The sequence below is a fragment of the Thermobia domestica genome, chromosome 8 (assembly GCF_964235325.1).
Source record: "Thermobia domestica chromosome 8, izTheDome1.hap1.1, whole genome shotgun sequence".
Classification (NCBI taxonomy): domain Eukaryota; kingdom Metazoa; phylum Arthropoda; class Insecta; order Zygentoma; family Lepismatidae; genus Thermobia; species Thermobia domestica.
The window spans coordinates 288801721-288821570 of NC_137461.1; the positions used below are offsets into that span (position 1 = coordinate 288801721).

The following is a 19850-nucleotide window of genomic DNA, read 5'->3' on the forward strand; positions in this document are numbered from 1 at the left end:
GCGTTTTTCGAAACTAAATTAAGATCTGAAATTCTTGCTTTCAAGGTGATACTAAAGCAATATAAGTGGGGGGCCGCGGTGGCTCAGTGGTAGAGCGTTCCCTCTGGTGCTTGGGGTCCCGAGTTCAAACCCTGCTCCCGCCAAGTGAACTTTGTGGTGGACAAACACCGTGTGCGTAGGTTTTCTCGGCGTTCTCCCTCGTTTCCTCCCACTTTCTTCATTCCACCATTTTCACTCATCTCTCATCATCACCGTCTCCTTTAGCCTAACCGGCATAACCGTGGGACGTAAAACTCAAAATTTCATTTCATTTTCATAAAGCAATGTAATAGTATAGGGAATAATTTGTTTATATAAATATGTAAGAATATTCTTGTCCGCAATAGAAGATTCGTAGACACAATTTGAGGATGTTTGCTTAACATCTCAGCTTCATTTGGTGATAGGCAGATTTTCTCTTAAGTAAGGAAATAAGGAAAAGTAACAAAGGAAAAGTAACAGAGAAGTTAGTAATACTCAAGTTCCAAAATTATATCGCCAGATGGCACGGTATATACTGAATTGGATGTTTATTAGAAATGGAACCTCAGATACCATTCTTTGCTGTCAGGACATCGAACGATATTACCCAATCTGAGAAGTTCTTTCCTGAGAAGTTCTAACCTGTCGACTGAAATATTCCTCCTACAACATTGGGAATGCAATAATCTTTTTTTTTCACTCTCTCTCCATTCGAACAATACAACACTCACAGTCTATTAACCCATACCAGTATATGCCCTTATCTTTTTTTGTTTGTTTTGTATTTTAATTTATTTTGGAAAATAAATAGTTTTCGATCTATTCTTGATGAGTTTCGTGTCATTTCTTTTTTGCTGATCTCCCACTGGCTAATTATGATAGGAGTCGAAAACGACCTTTATATAAATATATAAGCTTTAGCAGTAACAAAATATGCAAGTTGGTCGTTTTCGACCCAGGGGCTTAAATCGGTTAAGACATTCCGTCTGAGTACACACCCCCTTATCACTGATAACAGTGTGCAAGAAGAAGAAATGAAATGTTTGATTTTATATTGCTCGAAATTTTACAAAGAATAGGATTTCTAAAAAAAAAAAAAAAAAAAATGGGAGGAAACATTAAGTGTAGCTTCAAACGGCACAAACAATTTTAATGTAATTTTACAAAAAATCCATTTTTCGGTACCAGAAAAAATTTCCGTGCGATTTCACTTCGAAAACACTTATCTGAGATGTCTGCAGACACATCAGAGAATACGTGAATTTTATCTTAAAAATAGTTCTAAGGATTTTCATAAAATGGGGTGAAAGTCGGTTTCTCGGTAGGAGAGAGTTAGGATTCAAATTTGCAATAACTCGTCCAGTAGCATCTGTAGAATCTATTATTATGGAAACCAAAATTTTCTTTAAAGCATCTTTAACGATTTTCATAAACTTTGGTGAAAGCTTGTATTTAGAATACGAGAAGAGATTTAGCTGAATTTCAACTTTGCGATAAGTTGTTTACAGCCGTCTGCAAAAACAATATTCTCCAGGAACGCCTACATTTTGAATTGAGAACGGTTATATAATGATTTTAATAACTTGTCAAATTCTTTCAAAAAGGTTTATTATACTATTAATCCTTCGAATAACGACCATTAAGCAGAAAGTTCTACAAATAACGAATTTTAGACTTACCAATTCTTCAAATAGTCATTATAAATATTATACCGATAATTCTTTCAATTTCGAATGTTATAATTATTAAATTCTTTAAAAAATAAATATTTGTAGGTATATAGTTCTTTGATGAATACGGAAAATTACGCTAATTCGTTAAATAAGGAAAATTAGACTGGCCAGTTCTTCAATTAACGGATATTAGACTTGAATTATTTAAAAAACTGGTAATATTACATTGTTTCCTTTGTCCATCTTCCAACAATCATTTTATTTGAGGTTAATCTGTACACAACTTGCACTTTCATAATTAGGTAGTAAATAATTCATTGAACTAAGAAGCGAATGACCGAAGTGGCCGACAAAACAGTCTCAACGATGCAGAAACGAGAGAATTAACGTTTAGACTTGATACAACGAGGATGTAATCGCGCGGGCCACGATTTTGAGTCTAGAAGTCCGAATCTTACCCTGGTCAAGAAAGGATAATGTCCATTTATTTCGTTGTTTAATTTCAGATATGAATATCTATATATTTGAGACAGCGTTCGTATTTCGATAAAGTTTACCGTCGCTGGAAAAACATATTTTCTATATATACATATGTGTGTGTAGGACTTCCATTTGAGCCTGCAGACCACCGACACCTACAGGAAATAAAGCAGAGAGAAGACAACTATCCATCAAAGGAGTCATCGCTGACCGAGAACGTCAGGTAAGTGCCGAGTAGATGAAACCTGTCCTGAGTATATCCTTTGTTTCTTTACTCCTTCTTCATTTCCAGTAACATCACAATTTGCATTTAATTTACATGTGGTCTGTTTCATTTCCAAAGCAACCCAGGTCCCGATCTCATTACCTTTTGCTATACAAGCTTAAGTTTGTAAAATCTTGGAACGGCTTATCAGTTCTAAATCCCCAACATCTTATGTTTATTATTAATGATCCCAGCTACAAGAATTGACGAGACGTAACTGCACAATACTAGCTAATATTCCAAATAATGAATATTGGTGTGTTTACTTTTTTTTTTATTTAATAACAATGAGTATTAAAGTAGCTAGTTCTTTGAATAACGAATATTGGACTATTGAAATCTTCGAAATTGAATATTAGATTGACTAATTCTTCGAAGAACGAATATCAAATAATTTTTTATATAGTACTAAAATAACTAACTTTTGAATATCATTGAAACGAGTAAGGCAGACTACGTAGAGAAGTGAAGCGTGAAATAGTAATAGTACATAATAATTTTATCTCTAATGCTGAAAATAATATAACCGAAGACCCACAACACTTCTGGACTTATATTAAAAATAAATCCCGACATCTTTCTTCTGAGTCTATGACCTATGACGGACAGAGTCTGACTAAAAATGATGAAATTGCTAAAGCTTTTACTTAACACTTCCAGTCCATTTACAATTAATCCTCCTCCTTAACTAAAAATAGTATTGACTCACATGAGAAAAAATACCTACATGGGGAAAGTTTTACGTTATACTCTAACATTATTTATCCAAGTTCATAAGTAGACACTGTAATTGGGCAGTAATGCCTGTTGTGTTGATAAATAAATAAATAAATAAATAATAACTTTTGTACTACTGTTTTTGGGATTAACAAATATTAGTCTATTTAATTCTCAGAATAAAATAATATTCTGACTAATTCTTTGAATAGCGAACACTGGATTGACAAGTTCTTCGAATATCGAATATTTGAATTATTAATTCTTCGAATAACGACTATTGATTTATCCAGCTCTTTGAATAACGACTATTAATTTGATCAGTTCTTTGAATAACGACTATTAATTTATCCAGTTCTTTGAATAACGACTATTAATTTATCCAGTTCTTTGAATAACGACTATTAATTTGACCAGTTCTTTAAATAACGAATATTAATTTATCCAGTTCTTTGAATAACGACTATTAATTTGACCAGTTCTTTAAATAACGAATATTAATTTATCCAGTTCTTTGAATAACGACTATTAATTTGACCAGTTCTTTGAATAACGACTATTAATTTATCCAGTTCTTTGAATAACGACTATTAATTTGACCAGTTCTTTGAAATGAAAATGAAATGAAATCTTTAAGTTTAACGTCCGACGGTTATGTGGGTTAAGCTAAGGAAGACAGTGATAATGAGAAATGAGTGAAATGGTGGAATGATGAAAGTGGGAGGAAACGGGAGAACCCCGAGAAAACCCACGAGCACGATGTTTGTCCACCACAAAGTCCACACGGCGCGAGCTGGGATCGAACCAGGGACTCCAAGCACCGGAGGTGAACCAGTTCTTTGAATAACGACTATTAATTTGACCAGTTCTTCAAATAACGACTGTTAATTTATCCAGTTCTTTGAATAACGACTATTAATTTATCCAGTTCTTTGAATAACGACTATTAATTTGACCAGTTCTTTGAATAACGACTATTAATTTATCCAGTTCTTTGAATAACGACTATTAATTTGACCAGTTCTTTGAATAACGACTATTAATTTGACAAGTTGTTTAAATAATAACTATTAATTTATCCAGTTATTTGAATAACGACTATTAATTTATAAAGTTCTTTGAATAACGACTATTAATTTGACCAATTGTTTAAATAACGACTATTAATTTATCCAGTTCTTTGAATATTAAAATAATCAATTTTTTGAAAAACGAATATTATACTAAAGATTTTTTAATAATATTAGACTAACTACTTCTCTGAATAATTAATATTATACATACTATTTTTTAAATACCTAACTGTACAATAACAAATTTATACCTACTAAATCTTCGAATAACAAATATTAGTCTATCTAATGTTTTGTATAACGAATTTCTAATCAGTTCTTCAAATAACGAATATTAGACTATTTATTTCTCTGAAGAGTTAATATTAGACTGATATTCTCCGAATATCAATATGAAGCTGACAAAATTCTTTGAATAACGAAAAAAATAGACTGGCAAGTTCTTCGGAGAACGAATGTTACACTGATAGTCTCCAAATACAAGTAATGAATGTTAATCTGATCTATTCTTCGAATAACGAATACTGGATTGACTAATTTTCCGAATAACAAATATTATATGCACTAATTCTTCGAATAGAGAATATTCAGTTAACTAGTTCTTCGAACAACGAAAATTTAACTGACAGTTCTTAGAATTACAACTGTTACCCTGACATTCTCCGAATAATGAAAATTAGATTGGTCAATTCTTAGAATAACTTGTGGTGGATTGACAAATTCTTCGAATAACGAACATTATTATGCTGACTATTTCTTCGAGTAGAAAATATTAGGCTGACTAATTCTTTGAATGACCAAAATTAGAGTGGTAAATTTTTCGAATAACGAATACTAACTGATACTTTGGAAAGAGAGTATTCGTCTGATTAATTCTTTGAATAACAAATACTGGATTAACAACTGCGAATAACAAAAATTAGGTTGAACAGTTCTTCAAATAAAGAATATTAGACTCACTAATTCTTCGAATAGAAAATATTAGGCTGGCTAGTCCGAATTAAATTATCGAGTCTTGGAATTGTAAATATTACTCTCATATTCTTCAATTGACAATTATTAAACGAATTCTTTGAATAACGAATGCTATATAGTCAAAATCTGGGTAAAACGGTTTTTATACTGGCTAATTCAACAAATACTGAACACTAAAATAATTCTTCGAATAACCATTGTTAGGTTCTTAGAGATTAAAGGTTTGATCTTAGCTAGAATTTCATTCATTCTCCATTAGAAGGCGTAACCAAATGGAAGAATGTTAGAAAGCATTCCAGGGTACTTACCAGGGACAACTTCCCCGTTGAACTTCATTTCCACCAGATGAACTACTGGTTCGTGGGGGACGAAAGAAGCCAAGAATCTCTGATTGCCTAAGTTTTGGACGAAACTTGTCACGTGTCCACCATTCACAAGAATTTCCAAATTCCCAGAGCCAGCATTGGAACCGTCAACTGAAATAAATAACAAAACACATTACATTAAAATGATTGAAATCGGACTTTGAACTACTTGAAAAGTATGATGAAATATCCATGTTCGAGAATCCTGCGGTTCTTCTGCAACAATTTTTATAGAGGTAGTTGATGAGTACTTCAATTATATCCCCGTAGCCAAATCTCTCCATAAAAACTGTTCCGTGAGTTCCTTAGAATTCTGAATCATGGATTTTTGGATAGAATACATATTAGTTCCTAAGTGAAGTCTTGACCCGACTGTGATAGGTCTCCTAATTTCGGAGCTATGAACCTTTAAAGTTAATTAAAAATATATATATATATATATATATTTTCGGCAGCCTATAACTCCGAAAGGAAGCATTTGTGCACCCAGGTTGGTCTATACTTTTTGTCTTATCTTGGTGTCAGGAATCACCTCCCGATGTCGTAAATCAAGAAATTGTAGGGCTACAGTATTCGTCTACCCGGACTTTGCACTTCCCAGTGTTCTGTTACGAAAATAATACATTGCTACAGTCGCTTTAATTTCAGTGATAAGAGTTTGTGTTTATATAAATATTTACTTCCCAATGCAACATAAATAAATAAATAAATAAATAAATAAAACCTAAATCTAAAAAACAATGAGTCATACAACAGAACAGACATCAAATTCCAGTACTGTCCATTAACTTCTTGCTACATAACATTCGCTATAGATAACATAAAATCTCATTTTTTAAAAATTAATATGTACTATATTATTTGATGTTAGAATAGGGAGGAAATGACAGAGAGAAGTGAAACTGGAAGGGAAGTTCGACAAAGATGCTGTCTCTCGTCAACATTATTTAATATCTATGTAGAAGAGATAGTGAAACAGAGCCTACAAAATAAAGAAGGCATTTCAGTAGGAGGTAAAATGATTAGGTGTATACGGTTTGCAGGTAATACGGGGCTTGCGGAATCTGAAGAGACAATCAACATTAGAAAACTTAAGGAAGGGCTGTGAAGAAGATGGGATGAAAATAAATGTTAGATAGACAAAAGGCATGGTGATTGCAACGAGGGACTCGATGTCAAATATAGAAGTAAGAGGAGAGAAAATGGAACAAGTGTGTGAACGTGAAATAAAAGCGAGGATAGGAATAGCAAAAGAAGTTTTTAGGAGGAAGAAAATACCATTTTGTGGGACCTTGAAGAAAGAGTTGAGAAAAAGACTCATAAAATACTTCGTGTGGAGCATTGTACTGTATGGGTCAGAAACATGGACATTACGAAAAAATACTGAGAAATAACTGGAAACTTTCGAAATGTGAGTATGGAGAAAAATTGAGAGAATTAGCTGGGTCAAACGGAAAAGGAATGAGGGGTTAGAAATGGAAGGGAGAAAAGAACAAGATATTATTAAGAAAAGGAAGAGAAACTGGTTGGAACATTGGCTATGAAGGAACTGTATCATGAGGGACGTGCTAGAGGCTATGGTGGCACGAAAGAGACAGAGGGGGCGAAGAATACTACAATTAATGGACGATATCAAAACAGAAAAATCGTACGTGAAGACAAAAAGGCTAAAGGAAGACCGTGGAGCATGGAAGCTTCTCAGTTGCGGCAAGTAGCTTGCCAATACTGTCACAATACCTATGATGATGATATTATTTGGGTCGATTCTATTTATAAAGGCTATGTTCCGCTACTGATCTTAGTATACTATCTTCAGATACAAGAACAGAACGACGAACAGTTTCAATTTAACTTTTACTTTTTTTATTTCATTTATTTATTTATTTATTTTACGAACATGACTGAACATGAATCGGAAACAAAACTTACTTTCGAATTCGACAGGTTTTCCTACGACTCCGTTTGGAATGCGACCCACACGTATGGCACGAGTATTGTAGGCGTACGTTCTGAAAAATAAAAAAACAAATTAATTTCAAAACTTCATTCAAAACACTACTTCAACCAATATCAATTCTGAGACTGCACATTACTTGTTCTAAAGCTTCAGTTTTGTAAATGAACTTACCCTTTTAAAACACAGCGTCTCCAATATTATAATCAATATATTTTAGTTAAGGCTGTGTCCAACACTCGGAATGCGATAGGATTTCCCTACATCATAACTACGGCATATTTCTTTCCAGAATTTTATGAGAACTATTTATTTTATACAGTTCAAAATTCGGTTAAATGTTCGTTAGTATTAATATTGCATGTTCACTTTTACTTTTTCTTGCTAAGGTAATATTAGAGCGCGCTAATTAAAAATTAATTTTCTTCCATTTAAAAGCTGTTTAAGATAATTAGCTGCATTTTGCAACAGTGCAGAACAGCAGATAGGCAGCTAACCTGGTAGATTTCTTTCATTCTCTGCCCCCGATAGGTCACGCGTGAACTTAGGGTTGTCCGCTAGTTTAAAAAATAATAAATAAGAGCTAGTTTAAAAATAAAAAAGTGAACCTGTAGTATTGGGGTAGGTTAACATCTGGAGAAAGTTTGAACTGCATAAGACAAATAGTTTTCATAATATTTTGGAAAAAAGTTCACCATGTTATTATATAGGGACTGATGATTTCAGCTAAAAACGTTAGACACGGCCTTAAGTTAAACGTTTTATTTTGGAATCGTGTAATTTTGAATAAATTTTTAGCATGAAATTAAATATAAAAAGAAAAGTAAGAATGATGACTGAAACGAATGGATGATGTTTATGAAGTAAAGAGTAAATGAAGAAATAAAACAGGTGATTAGTTTTCGACATATATTGTTATTTTTATTATTATACACTGTTGGAATTGCATTTAAGAACATGTCGTATACACGTGTCATTCGAAAGAAATTCGCACTACAGAACATATCTGTAAGAAAATGCGGCTACGACCAGTGTAGTTGTGTGTATAAATCCGTTGTGCGTGGATTACAGTTAATGTCTGTAATGCCAGAACGACGCCAGCAAATCCATATTGGGCAATTAATCTCGAGCGTAGCTACATAATAGAACTGCGAGAGACAAGCCGATCGTTTCGCAGAATTGCTAAACTGCTTCTTCGCAGGTCGTGACGTGTTAGTGATTTGCCAGTGAGGTACACGATGGGAGGCAAATGATACAGGAAGTACCTTTGTCTGTCGGTGATGTACACGATGGGAGGTAAATGATACAGGAAGAACTTATAGAAGTACGTTGGTCTGCCGGTGATGTACACTATAGGAAGCAAATAATACAGGAAGAATTTATGGAAATACGTTGGTCTGCCGGTGATGTACACGATGGGAAGCAAATAATACAAGAAGAACTTACGAAAGTACGTTATACTTGACTCATCCATTAGTTATGGACGGGTAACGTATGATGTACCTCTACAGAATTACCGATATTATTTGTTTCTGGTGGGTTATAAAATAAAAAAAAAGTGCTATATATGGAACTTTCTTGGTTTTGTAGTTAGTTGATCTATAAGCATTATAATGAAAGAAAGAATTGTAATTTTGTTTAAACGTCTATTAAAGAAACCTTTAAAGAATAAATATATCACGGGTAAGGAATGTAAAAAATATACAGGCCTGTGTTTTTTTTTTTTCCTCTAATGGTCATATTATTCGCAAACAAAAATATAACTTTAGGAACCTTTCTCATAGGAAGTGACGAAATCACTTAACTCATTCATTTATAAGCTAAGACAGCATTATCTTGATATTTAGGTACAACAGTTTGACAGAATAATAAATCATCTCTAGCTAGTATCTTGTGTATTTTACTACATAACGGCTTGTTATACTATTTCCACCTTATTTTTAAAATGTGTATCTTCAAATCTCATTCAATTGTACCTTGTACTTTCAAATCTTAAGAAATAAAACTCTGTTTCCTACCTGAAAGGAGATCCTGGTACTGGGATCTCTCTGACCAATATTTCCACCGTATGTTCACCAATTTCATTGGCTGTAAATTGAACTGTGTAAGTGCCTCTCGCACCTGGTGATACGCGTGTAGGCAGTGACCTCCTAGAGGGAGCTGGAAAAAGAAAAATAATTTTCAAGGAAATCTCTCTCTCTTATTTATTTATTTATTTATTGACTGAATTGCTAAACTACTTGTGAATATCCTAAGAACGAATTTTTGTCAGAGTTCTTAAGCACCTAACGAGTGTTGAGTTCTACGGATACAAGTCTTTAATTGACTCTATATGAATATTGCTGGTTCTATCTGTGAAATTAAGTGCAATTTAAATAAAAATAAAAATAAAATTTGACCAAACAAACACTTATTATTACTACGCTGTGTTACTGTTTCGGCTAATATATCACTATCTTCATCAGACACATTATCTTTATTATTACTAATCTGAGTAACAGCTTTGGAAATATATCATTACCTTCATCAGACACATTATCTTTACTATTATTAATCTGTGTAACAGTTTCGGAAATACATTATTATCTTTATTACACACATTATCTTTATTATTACTAAGTTGCGTTGCTGTTTCAGCTAATATATAACTACTATCATATGCGTTGCTGTTTCGGCTAATATATAACTACTATCATATGAGGGAGAATGTGTTTGTTGAAAGGAATGATATACTAGCCGAAACTGTCACACAGATTAGTAAAAATAAAGATAATATGTTTGATGAAGATGATAATGTATTAGCCGAAACAGTAAAACAAACTAGTAATAATAAAGATAATGTGTCTGATGAAGATAATGATATATTTCGGAAACTGTTACACAGATTAATACTAAAGATAACATGTCTGATGAAGAAAATGATATATTAACCGAAACAGTAAAACAAATTAGTAATAATAAAGATAATGTGTCTGATGAAGATAATGATAGATTTTCGAAACTGTCACACACATAAGTAAGAACAAAGATAATGTGTTTGATGAAGATAGATATATTTCCGAAACTGTCACATAGATTAGTAATAATAAAGGTAATGTTTCTGATTAAGATATTCGCATATTTCCGAAACTGTCACATAGATTATTAATAATAAATATAACGTGACTGATGAAGATGATGATATATTTCCGAACTGTCATACAGATTAGTAATAATAAAGATAATGTATGTGATGAAGATAATGATATATTTGGGAAATTATCACACAGATTAATAATAAAGATAATATGTCTGATGAAGATAATGATATATTTCCGAAATGTAATAGAGATTAGTAATAATAAAGATAATGTGTGTGATGAAGATAATGATATATTTCCAAACTGGAGATAATGATATATTTCCAAACTGTCATACAGATTAGTAATGATAAAGGTAATGTGTGTAATGAAGATAATGATATATAATTCGAAACAGTAAAACAAATTAGTAATAATAAAGATAATGTGTGTGATGAAGATAATGATATATTTTGGAAACTGTCACACAGATTAATAATAATAAAGATAATATGTCTGATGAAGATAACAATATATTATCCGAAATAGTTAAACAAATTAGTAATAATAAATATAATGTGTCTGATGAAGATAATGATAGATTTCCGAAACTATCTCACAAATTAATAATAATACAGATAATGTGTCTGATAAAGGTAATGATATATTTTGAAAATTGTAACAAAGATTAGTAATAATAATGTTTCTGATGAAGATAATCAAATATTTCGGAAACTGTCACATAGATTACTAATAATAAATATAATGTGACTGATGAAGATAACGTTATATTTCCGAAACTGTCGCACAGATTAGTAATAATAAAGATAATGTGTTGAAGAAGATAATGATAGGTTTACGAAGCTATCATACAGATTAATAATAATACAGAAAATGTGTCTGATGAAGATTTATTTCGGAAACACACATTAGTAAGAACAAAGATAATGTGTTTGATGAAGATAGATATATTTCCGAAACTGTCATACAGATTAGTAAGAACAAAGATAATAGGTCGGATGAAGATAAATGATATGTTTCGGAAACTGTCACACAGATTGGTAATAATAAAGATAATGTGACTGTTGAAGATAATCATTTATTTCCGAAGCTGTCACATAGATTACTAATAATAAATATAATGTGTCTGATGAAGATAATGATATATTTCCGAAACTGCCATATAGATTAGTAATAATAAAGATACTGTTTCTGACGAATATAATGATAGGTTTCCAAAACTACCACACAGATTAATAATAATAATGTATCTGATGAAGATAACGATATATTTCCGAAACTGTCATAGAGATTAGTAATAATGAAGATAATGTGTCTGATGAAGATATTGATATATTTCCGAGTGTCACACAGACTAGTAATAATAATGTGTTTCATAAAGATAATGATACATTAGCCAAAACAGTAAAATAGATTAGTAATAATAAGTGTATGCTTTGATCATATTTAATTTTTATTGAAGTTAACTTTGTACTTTAGGAAATCCAAAACCCACCATCACAGAAACAAAATCCATGCCACTGAATTCTATTCTATACTACCCTACCCTACTATCCATCATAATTTATCCTCGTATCTCTGCATGTCCTACCTAAAGGTATTCTTCCTAACCAGAATCTTATGATTTAATGCGTGTATCTCTCATATAAACTGTATGTTTTGCTCATCTTTAGATGTGTCAATCTTGCTATGCGTACGGTGTTCTGTTTAATCTACATCACGAAGTTTCCTATTCTGCAAAGAACTATCATTTATGCCAATGGTAAAAATGCTCATTGTTAGATACATTTCTAAATGGGCTCTATTTACACTAATTTAAGGATACGGAATCCAGTGGGATTATTCTTTAGCATATCCGTTCGTGCGATCTCGAGAAAAGTAGTACAAATATGGGTTATAAATTTGTTTGTATCTCAGATGTTGTTCATAACAGTTTTCTGTTAAATATTATGTAACAAATAAACATAATTCATGTATAGTTTTTTAAAACTCAGATACAATAACCGAGAAATTGCTAATTAAAATGCAGTTAAAAAGGCAATATCCTTAAAACGCTGTGCCATTATATTTTAGAGTTCATATGTGTATAATTTTTTTATAATAACTTTCTTTTTGCATTCCGGATAGCTTTAAATTGCAACACTATTTTAAATTTGATTCCTTTTGTATAGATCTAAGCGCTCCTGATCAAGAGAAAGAGCTTGGTGCATCTGAATACCAACCGAGCACTGCATTTGATCCTTCTGGCCGTTCTCTTGGCTAAATGGATTATTATTATTATTATTATTATTATTATTATTATTATTATTATTATTATTATTATTATTATTATTATTATTATTATTATTATTATTATTATTATTATGCTTAATTTTAAACCTCTTTAATGTTTATATTCTTGTGCGCCTATACTTATATACACTTAATGATAACAACTTGTCGAGGAATTTGAAGCTTAAAATATATAAAACGATAATCATACCTGTTGTTCTGCATAGTTGCGAAACATGGTCGTTTACTCTGAGGGAAGAACGTAGACTGTAAGTATTTGAGAACAAGATCCTGTAACGAATATTCGGACCCAAGAGAAACGGGAATGGGGAATGGCGTAAACTTCGTAATGAGGAACTACATAATTTATACGGTTTACCAAACATTGTTAGGGTCATGAAGTCTAGGAGGCTCAGATGGACATGTCATGAAGCCAGAATGGAAGAAAGCAGGAACGTTCTCAAAGTTTTAACTGGAAATCCAATTGATCAAACATTCATGAGGAAGATCTAGGCGCAGATAGGAAGACAAAATTAAGATGGATCTCGCAGAAATAAAAATACAAAGTAGAAAGTGGATCCAGTTGGCTGAGGACAGAAGTCAATGGAGAGCTTCTGTGAACGCGGCATTGAACTCCGGGTTCCACAGGGCATAGAGTTAGTTAGCTAAAGATAACTTTCTTTTCTGGAATTCTTAAGCAATTATCAACAGAAAGTTTATTAAGAAAAAGTGATTCAGTATGATTACGTACTGTTTGTAGTATAAAATAGTCAAGAAACTTCTTCATGGTCACTAATATATGAGATATAAGCAAATTTATACCCCAACTTTGAGATGATTTTTCTCTTGACTCAATAGACACATATGTTTAATAACAGTCCTGAAATTAATACAAAAAGAGCAATCACAAATGTATCCAAACATGGGCACTTGTATCATTGGCATGAGTGGTAAATATTTTCCCTTCACTCTCCCCCCCCCCCATTTTTTCTCGGCATTACGCGTCGTTATGCCTTTCTGAAATTTATTCTTACGCTATACATAAAAAAAATCATACAAAGTAACAAATTAGTGCCCTGATTTAATGATATTTATAAGTGAATCTAGAATACAGTATAATATTAATGTGATCATTAAAACTTCTCGTTTTCAGGATGTGAATATAAGCATACTGGCTTGTTCACTTCTAGAAAATTTACGTATGCATTTTGTGTATGCTGCATATATACTAATCCCTTCTTCACCCTGTGTCACAAAATGATGTGCTATTGTGTATGCAGTAAATGTAGTAAAAACATAAGTATTATACATGCTTAAATATATCTACAAGATGATCGTGGTATAATTAAAAGGCAATATTAGAAACATATTCTATCTATGCAAAAGTCAGTAAAGCGGACTACATCCATGGGACTCCTTATAAAGGATGATTTTACAGGCAATATCCCAACCCTCCTTCATTTGCTTTGGAAGGTATTGTGTAATTTTCCTAAATTACACGAAAAGAAACCAAAGAGCCAAATTCTAGTGTTACACAATTCAGATAATACGTTTTACATTATTTAAAACATTATGACACAACGCTGAACATAAATCTTTCCATGTAATGGAGAATATTTCCCCTGCTTAGAGAATGTGCAAAGCCATTTATATAGTAAAGGTGCCAATTATGGTACATGTATAGATATATCTGAAGTATTGCTAATCAATATTATGCATTTATTTCACAATAGTTGTTGAGAATAACGTGCGCTATGACAATACACAAAGAGTGAAATGTGCAAGACTGGACCGACACTCGAACCCGGGATTTTCGATGTACCGTGCCAATGCTTTAACTACTACGCTACCCAGTTCGCTGCAAGAACAGCCATACACTCTCCTACACTTCGGTGCTCTTCCACTCAAACCACGTCGCTTGTACCACAATTTAACTGTTGTGCTTGAACAGATCCAGTGTTTACGTTCAGAATACCGCTAACGGTTGTATTATCATTATATGAATTATATTATTATTTTATGAATATAATGATAATAGAACCGTTGTTGGTTTTTAACTCTTTGTGTATTATTGAATTCGCACCTACAGAGGATTTGGCGTGTAAAAATAAGTTGTTTTCTCCTTTCATTAAGGTAATAATAATACAACCGTTAGTGGTATTTTGAACGTAAACACTGGATCTGTCAGTTAAGTTGTGGTACAAGCCACGTGGTCTGAGTGGAAGAGCACCGAAGAGTAAGAGAGTGTATGGCTCTTCTTGGAGCGAACTGGGTAGTGTAGTGGTTAACGCATCGGCACGATACGCCGAAGATCCTGGGTTCGAGTCTCGATCAAGTCATACATTTTGCATTCTTTGTGTATTATTGAACTCGCACCTACATAGGATTTTGTAGTATATAAGATAAGTTTAAATCGGTTGTTTCCTCTCTTCATTAATGTATCGATATGATACTTCAACAATTTAGTTCTCTAATGCAACTGGAATTTCCACAGATGAACATTTCTAGAGAGAGAAAAAAAAAGTCACTTTTCAATCATTCGTTTAATGCAGTTTGCTTCAATAAGTGCTGAGACCCTTGAACAAATAGAGAATGTACGATACACTTTTAGTGCTCGTTGGTGAGCAAGTGGATAATAGACGTGCTTTTTCTAACGTGCACACGGTAAAAATTCCCTCTGGGAATACTTATCCCAGAAACAGGCAGTTCGGATCCCACTTTAAGCAATAGGACCCATCCTGTCATTAAAGTTCAATCAGTTAATCAAGCGATATACTTTTAGACAGTCAATGTAGGTTCCAACTGACAGTCAGTCTAATCCAGCGTCGGTAAAGTGATTCCATATTATTAAAAATCTGGTTAGAGAGCACCTTAAACGGACAATCAAAACACTTGTGAGTGATTACTAATTACAAATATTTGTAAAAGTCTGTAATAGTTGTTACAAAACATAAACTTACTTGGTATTGATTCAAAAATTTAATTTTATATGGTTTTATATACTTTTAACAAATGTGCAAATGCAGGAAATTTTTACAGGAAGTAGGTTAAAACACTGTTGAGAAGATTTAAAAAAATATATATTGCTATTGTACACGTGTGCAACTTCTCCCGTCATTTTATTTATTATTTGCAATATTTTTAAAGTAAGATTTTTAGTTTTATAGAAAAAATTACAAAAAAAATTATAAGCTCTTATATATTCACTATCATTATCTTAATTACGCTTTGTCAAGGTCTACAGTTTTACTATTAAAAAAAAATGAGAAAATGGTTGTTATTACTACAACTTATTTATCAGGTCATTTGCAACTGTTCTCAAATGTACATTGATGTGGCCAAAACATACATGTCAAATCAAAGAATGCAGAAAGATGATAATCACAACGATTTCCTGTTTCATACTTATTCTAAACATCTAAGTATAATACAATCTGCAAAGAGAATTAACAGGCCCTCATCTTTAATAGAAAGACGGATATTTGAAACTTTCTCAATAAAACTACAAAATTAGATTAAATTGGAAATTTGACCAAAAAACTGGTTTCAAGTCAGAGATGCGTATAAAAAAATTTCCATCTTCAAGAAATAGAAAGATTCTCCCTAAAAAAAACAGGTCAAAGGTAAAAGGTTTTGAAACAAATTAATTACACAGCATAATTTAGAAAAAAAAAATATTGAAAATATTTTTGTAAATAGAGTAGTCAAGTTGCTGAAAACTAGATGCTGAAATACTATGCTGAAAACTAGATGAGAATTATAAAGATGTTTCACTATTATATTGATCCTTTGGATACTCCACACGGATATATAAGAAAACGTATAATAATAATATTGGAACAATAGATTACACAAACAGTCACTAATTTCAAACTTCTTGCTCCAATTATACATGGACTTCCTATCGGTGGTGAGTTTCCGAACCGTGTTCGAAAGTAGCGTCCCACAATAATAATGCATCCTATTTTGCATAATTCCAAGAACACAAAATTTCTTCCCTATTGCAAAAGGCATTTTCAACAACTAATCACGTTACAGATACACTTATCGACAGTACGGGAAGTTGGGAAACAAAACTTACTGACTGAACTATATCCCAATTTAAGTAGTGTCTTAATATTTAAAGTACTTTTCTTTCTACAGGAACTTGAGCAGTGTCGTTCCTAGAACCTTGACTGTTTAATAAAGAACTTAATTAAACCCCAATATATATATTTATGTATGCCAACATTATGTGACAAAATTATCGGCACTTTGAATTGTTCTTATTCCTAGAAATTGTTTCTTTTTGTCCAAATTGTGGCAACTTTGAAGTTCTCTTGGAACGTTGGTTTCATAAACATTTATCACAAGATTTCTACACTAATACCTTTTATACAGTTTATGTAATTGTCAACAACCAGTTATCTTTTATCACTTTGTAATGAAAAATGACCAAGATTGAGATAACTTTCAACAGTTTCATGCAAAGAGCACAACACACACTTATGAGCTCCAACTAAATACTAAATTGAACGTTATTTTTCTGGTGTCCAACTTGATTTGGAGATTGTATGAAAACGTATCCAACTTGATTTGCAGGCTGTATTAAAATGTATCCAACTTGATTTGGAGATTTATTAAAATGTATTCAACTTGATTTGGAGATTGTATTAAATATATCCAACTTGATTTGGAGATTTATTAAAATGTATTCAACTTGATTTGGACAATTAAAATGAATCCAACTTGATTTGGAGATTGCATTAAATATATCCAACTTGATTTGGAGATTGTATTAAAATATTTGCAACTTGAATTGGAGATTGTATTAAAATGTATCCAACTTGATTTGGAGATTGTAGTAAAATAAGTAGAATTCAGTTTTCATTTTTACTGGTGATTTTCCTGTATTTAACTTAATTCAGGAACATATGATACAACGTAAATTTATTTCAAATCTTTTCAATAATTGTTTTACATGATAATGCCTCAATGTCAAAATCTATAGCTCTAAGTGTTGATAGAAATTTCCACCATCAATATCAAAGGAATTAAAACATTTTTTTCGCATTATTTCTGTGATATTTCAATTACTTTGAAATATTTAATACAGATAAAATTATCATTTGGATGTATAAATAAAATTGTTTTAGCTATTCGCTAATGTCTCAATATCGAAATTTGTCACTCAAAATGTTTTAAGAATATTTTTAATTGTTTTGTAGAAACAAGTTATCTTGAATCGATTTGTATATAACTCCTGAATCGAAATACATAATAATATTACCGATAAGAAATCAGATATATCTTCAGATAAGAAAATAGGATGCATATATAGAGATCAAAGTGCGAAAAACAGAAGTAGAATACACTCGTGAAATTGTTCGTGTCATTGATTGATTTGAAAAGAAAAGATCCGTGTGCATAGTGCTTTGAGAAACCCGCAACCAGGTGCAGATAAACGTTGTTCTTTCTTACCTCCCTGGTGCAAGACACACTATCCACATACATTCTCTTGGGTACGCAAAAGTTTCGATATCTTTACTTGCTGGAAACTTTTTGCATATTACATAGGTTTTGTGGTAGAGTTGGAAATGGCTCACTGTAACATAAAGACACTTCCGCATTTTAAAGTACACAGTAATTTAATATATAAAATGTATGTATATAAAATGGGTATTATCACAGCTGAAATATTCAAATGGACTTATTCAATTAGTTAGCTTTCTTGTTTGAAAAGGATATTCATGTCTTTGAAACAATGGAAGAACAATCTATGTATACAATTTCCCCAGGCACGCATAAACAGAAATCAACAAGATGGGTATAAATATTGAAGATTTATTTTGTAGGTGTTTTAAAACTTAAATTCAAATAAGTCTTCAGAATTTATATGATAGCTAGTTTCGTTTTTCTTCGATGACTACAATCGAAGTTTTGATGCACATCTAACAATAGATGAACAGCTGTTGTGGTGTGTGAACTTTCATCACATCATTTGAAGTATTAATTTTAGGACACAGACCGTTGGTCCTAGTCATCTGCATGCCCAATATTAGGTGAATTCAGGGCTAGCCCTAGGCAATTTGCCATCCCGTACAATAGCATTTCCGCTCCCTTTCTCCAGAAAGAACAAATCTCAAAAGCCATGATTTTAAATATGCTACCCCATCATGAACAACGGAGGGGAGGGAAAGTGCACTCGTACTCAGAAAGTCCTAAACACTACAAATACAATCTTGTTGTACCTGTTTTTTCTTTAAATAATAATCTATTATGCAGTGGTGCCCACCCCCCTTATGTCTATGACGCACCCCCCTCCCAATTGTCTATCCGTAGGTGTTCTCCCATGAAAAAATCTTCTTTTCGATTAATTTTACCCCCCCTCATCAACCATATTTATATAGATTTTAACCCCCCCCAAATATTTCAATGACGCAGTTTGCGTCATAGCTCCCCCTTGTGGGCACCCCTGCTATTATGTTAGTGAATGATAAAACAAACACACCTACAGACAAAAGGTGGCAATCCTTTGTATAGAATTAAATATCGAACTTCAATCTCAATATATCAGTTTACAACTCCAGTTCAACTAGCTCTTTTATCTTTGTTTCTTGATTTTCCTTCTACATCTGTTACAGAAAGTTAAAAAAAAAAATTGTTTCCACCTTCAATGATAAGGAACTGGTTTGTGACAAAGACAAAACTTATTTTTCATATCAAAACTGTGATAACTAACCAAATGGAACAAGTGTTCGCTACTGTTCGAGAATTGAGTTCTTGTATTTGATAACAATCAAGCAATTCATGCTGGGATTTCTTTGACCATTTGTTTTAGCTCTGTCCATGTGGCCTTAAACTACTGCGACCTAAGCATGATTTGTGAATGTACTATTCAAATAGATCAGCTTTATAAATTTAACTCCCATCGTCATGAAATGTGTTTCCAACAAGAAATATTTATTTTAAATAATATAATTATGACAAATTTTAC

General features: G+C 32.2%; 1 protein-coding gene across 2 annotated transcripts in view; it reads right to left on the reverse strand.

The window, feature by feature from the left end:
- The window catches only part of jbug (filamin-type immunoglobulin domains fbug), a 385095-nt gene that overhangs the window by 189560 nt on the left and 175685 nt on the right, over window positions 1-19850 (reverse strand). For both annotated transcript variants that reach the window (XM_081769953.1, XM_081769952.1), the window contains 3 exons: window positions 9542-9683; window positions 7499-7578; window positions 5513-5680 (listed from right to left, as the gene is read on the reverse strand). In XM_081769953.1, the coding sequence (XP_081626079.1) occupies window positions 5513-5680; window positions 7499-7578; window positions 9542-9683 (390 nt within the window). The remainder of the gene's footprint in view (window positions 1-5512; window positions 5681-7498; window positions 7579-9541; window positions 9684-19850) is intronic.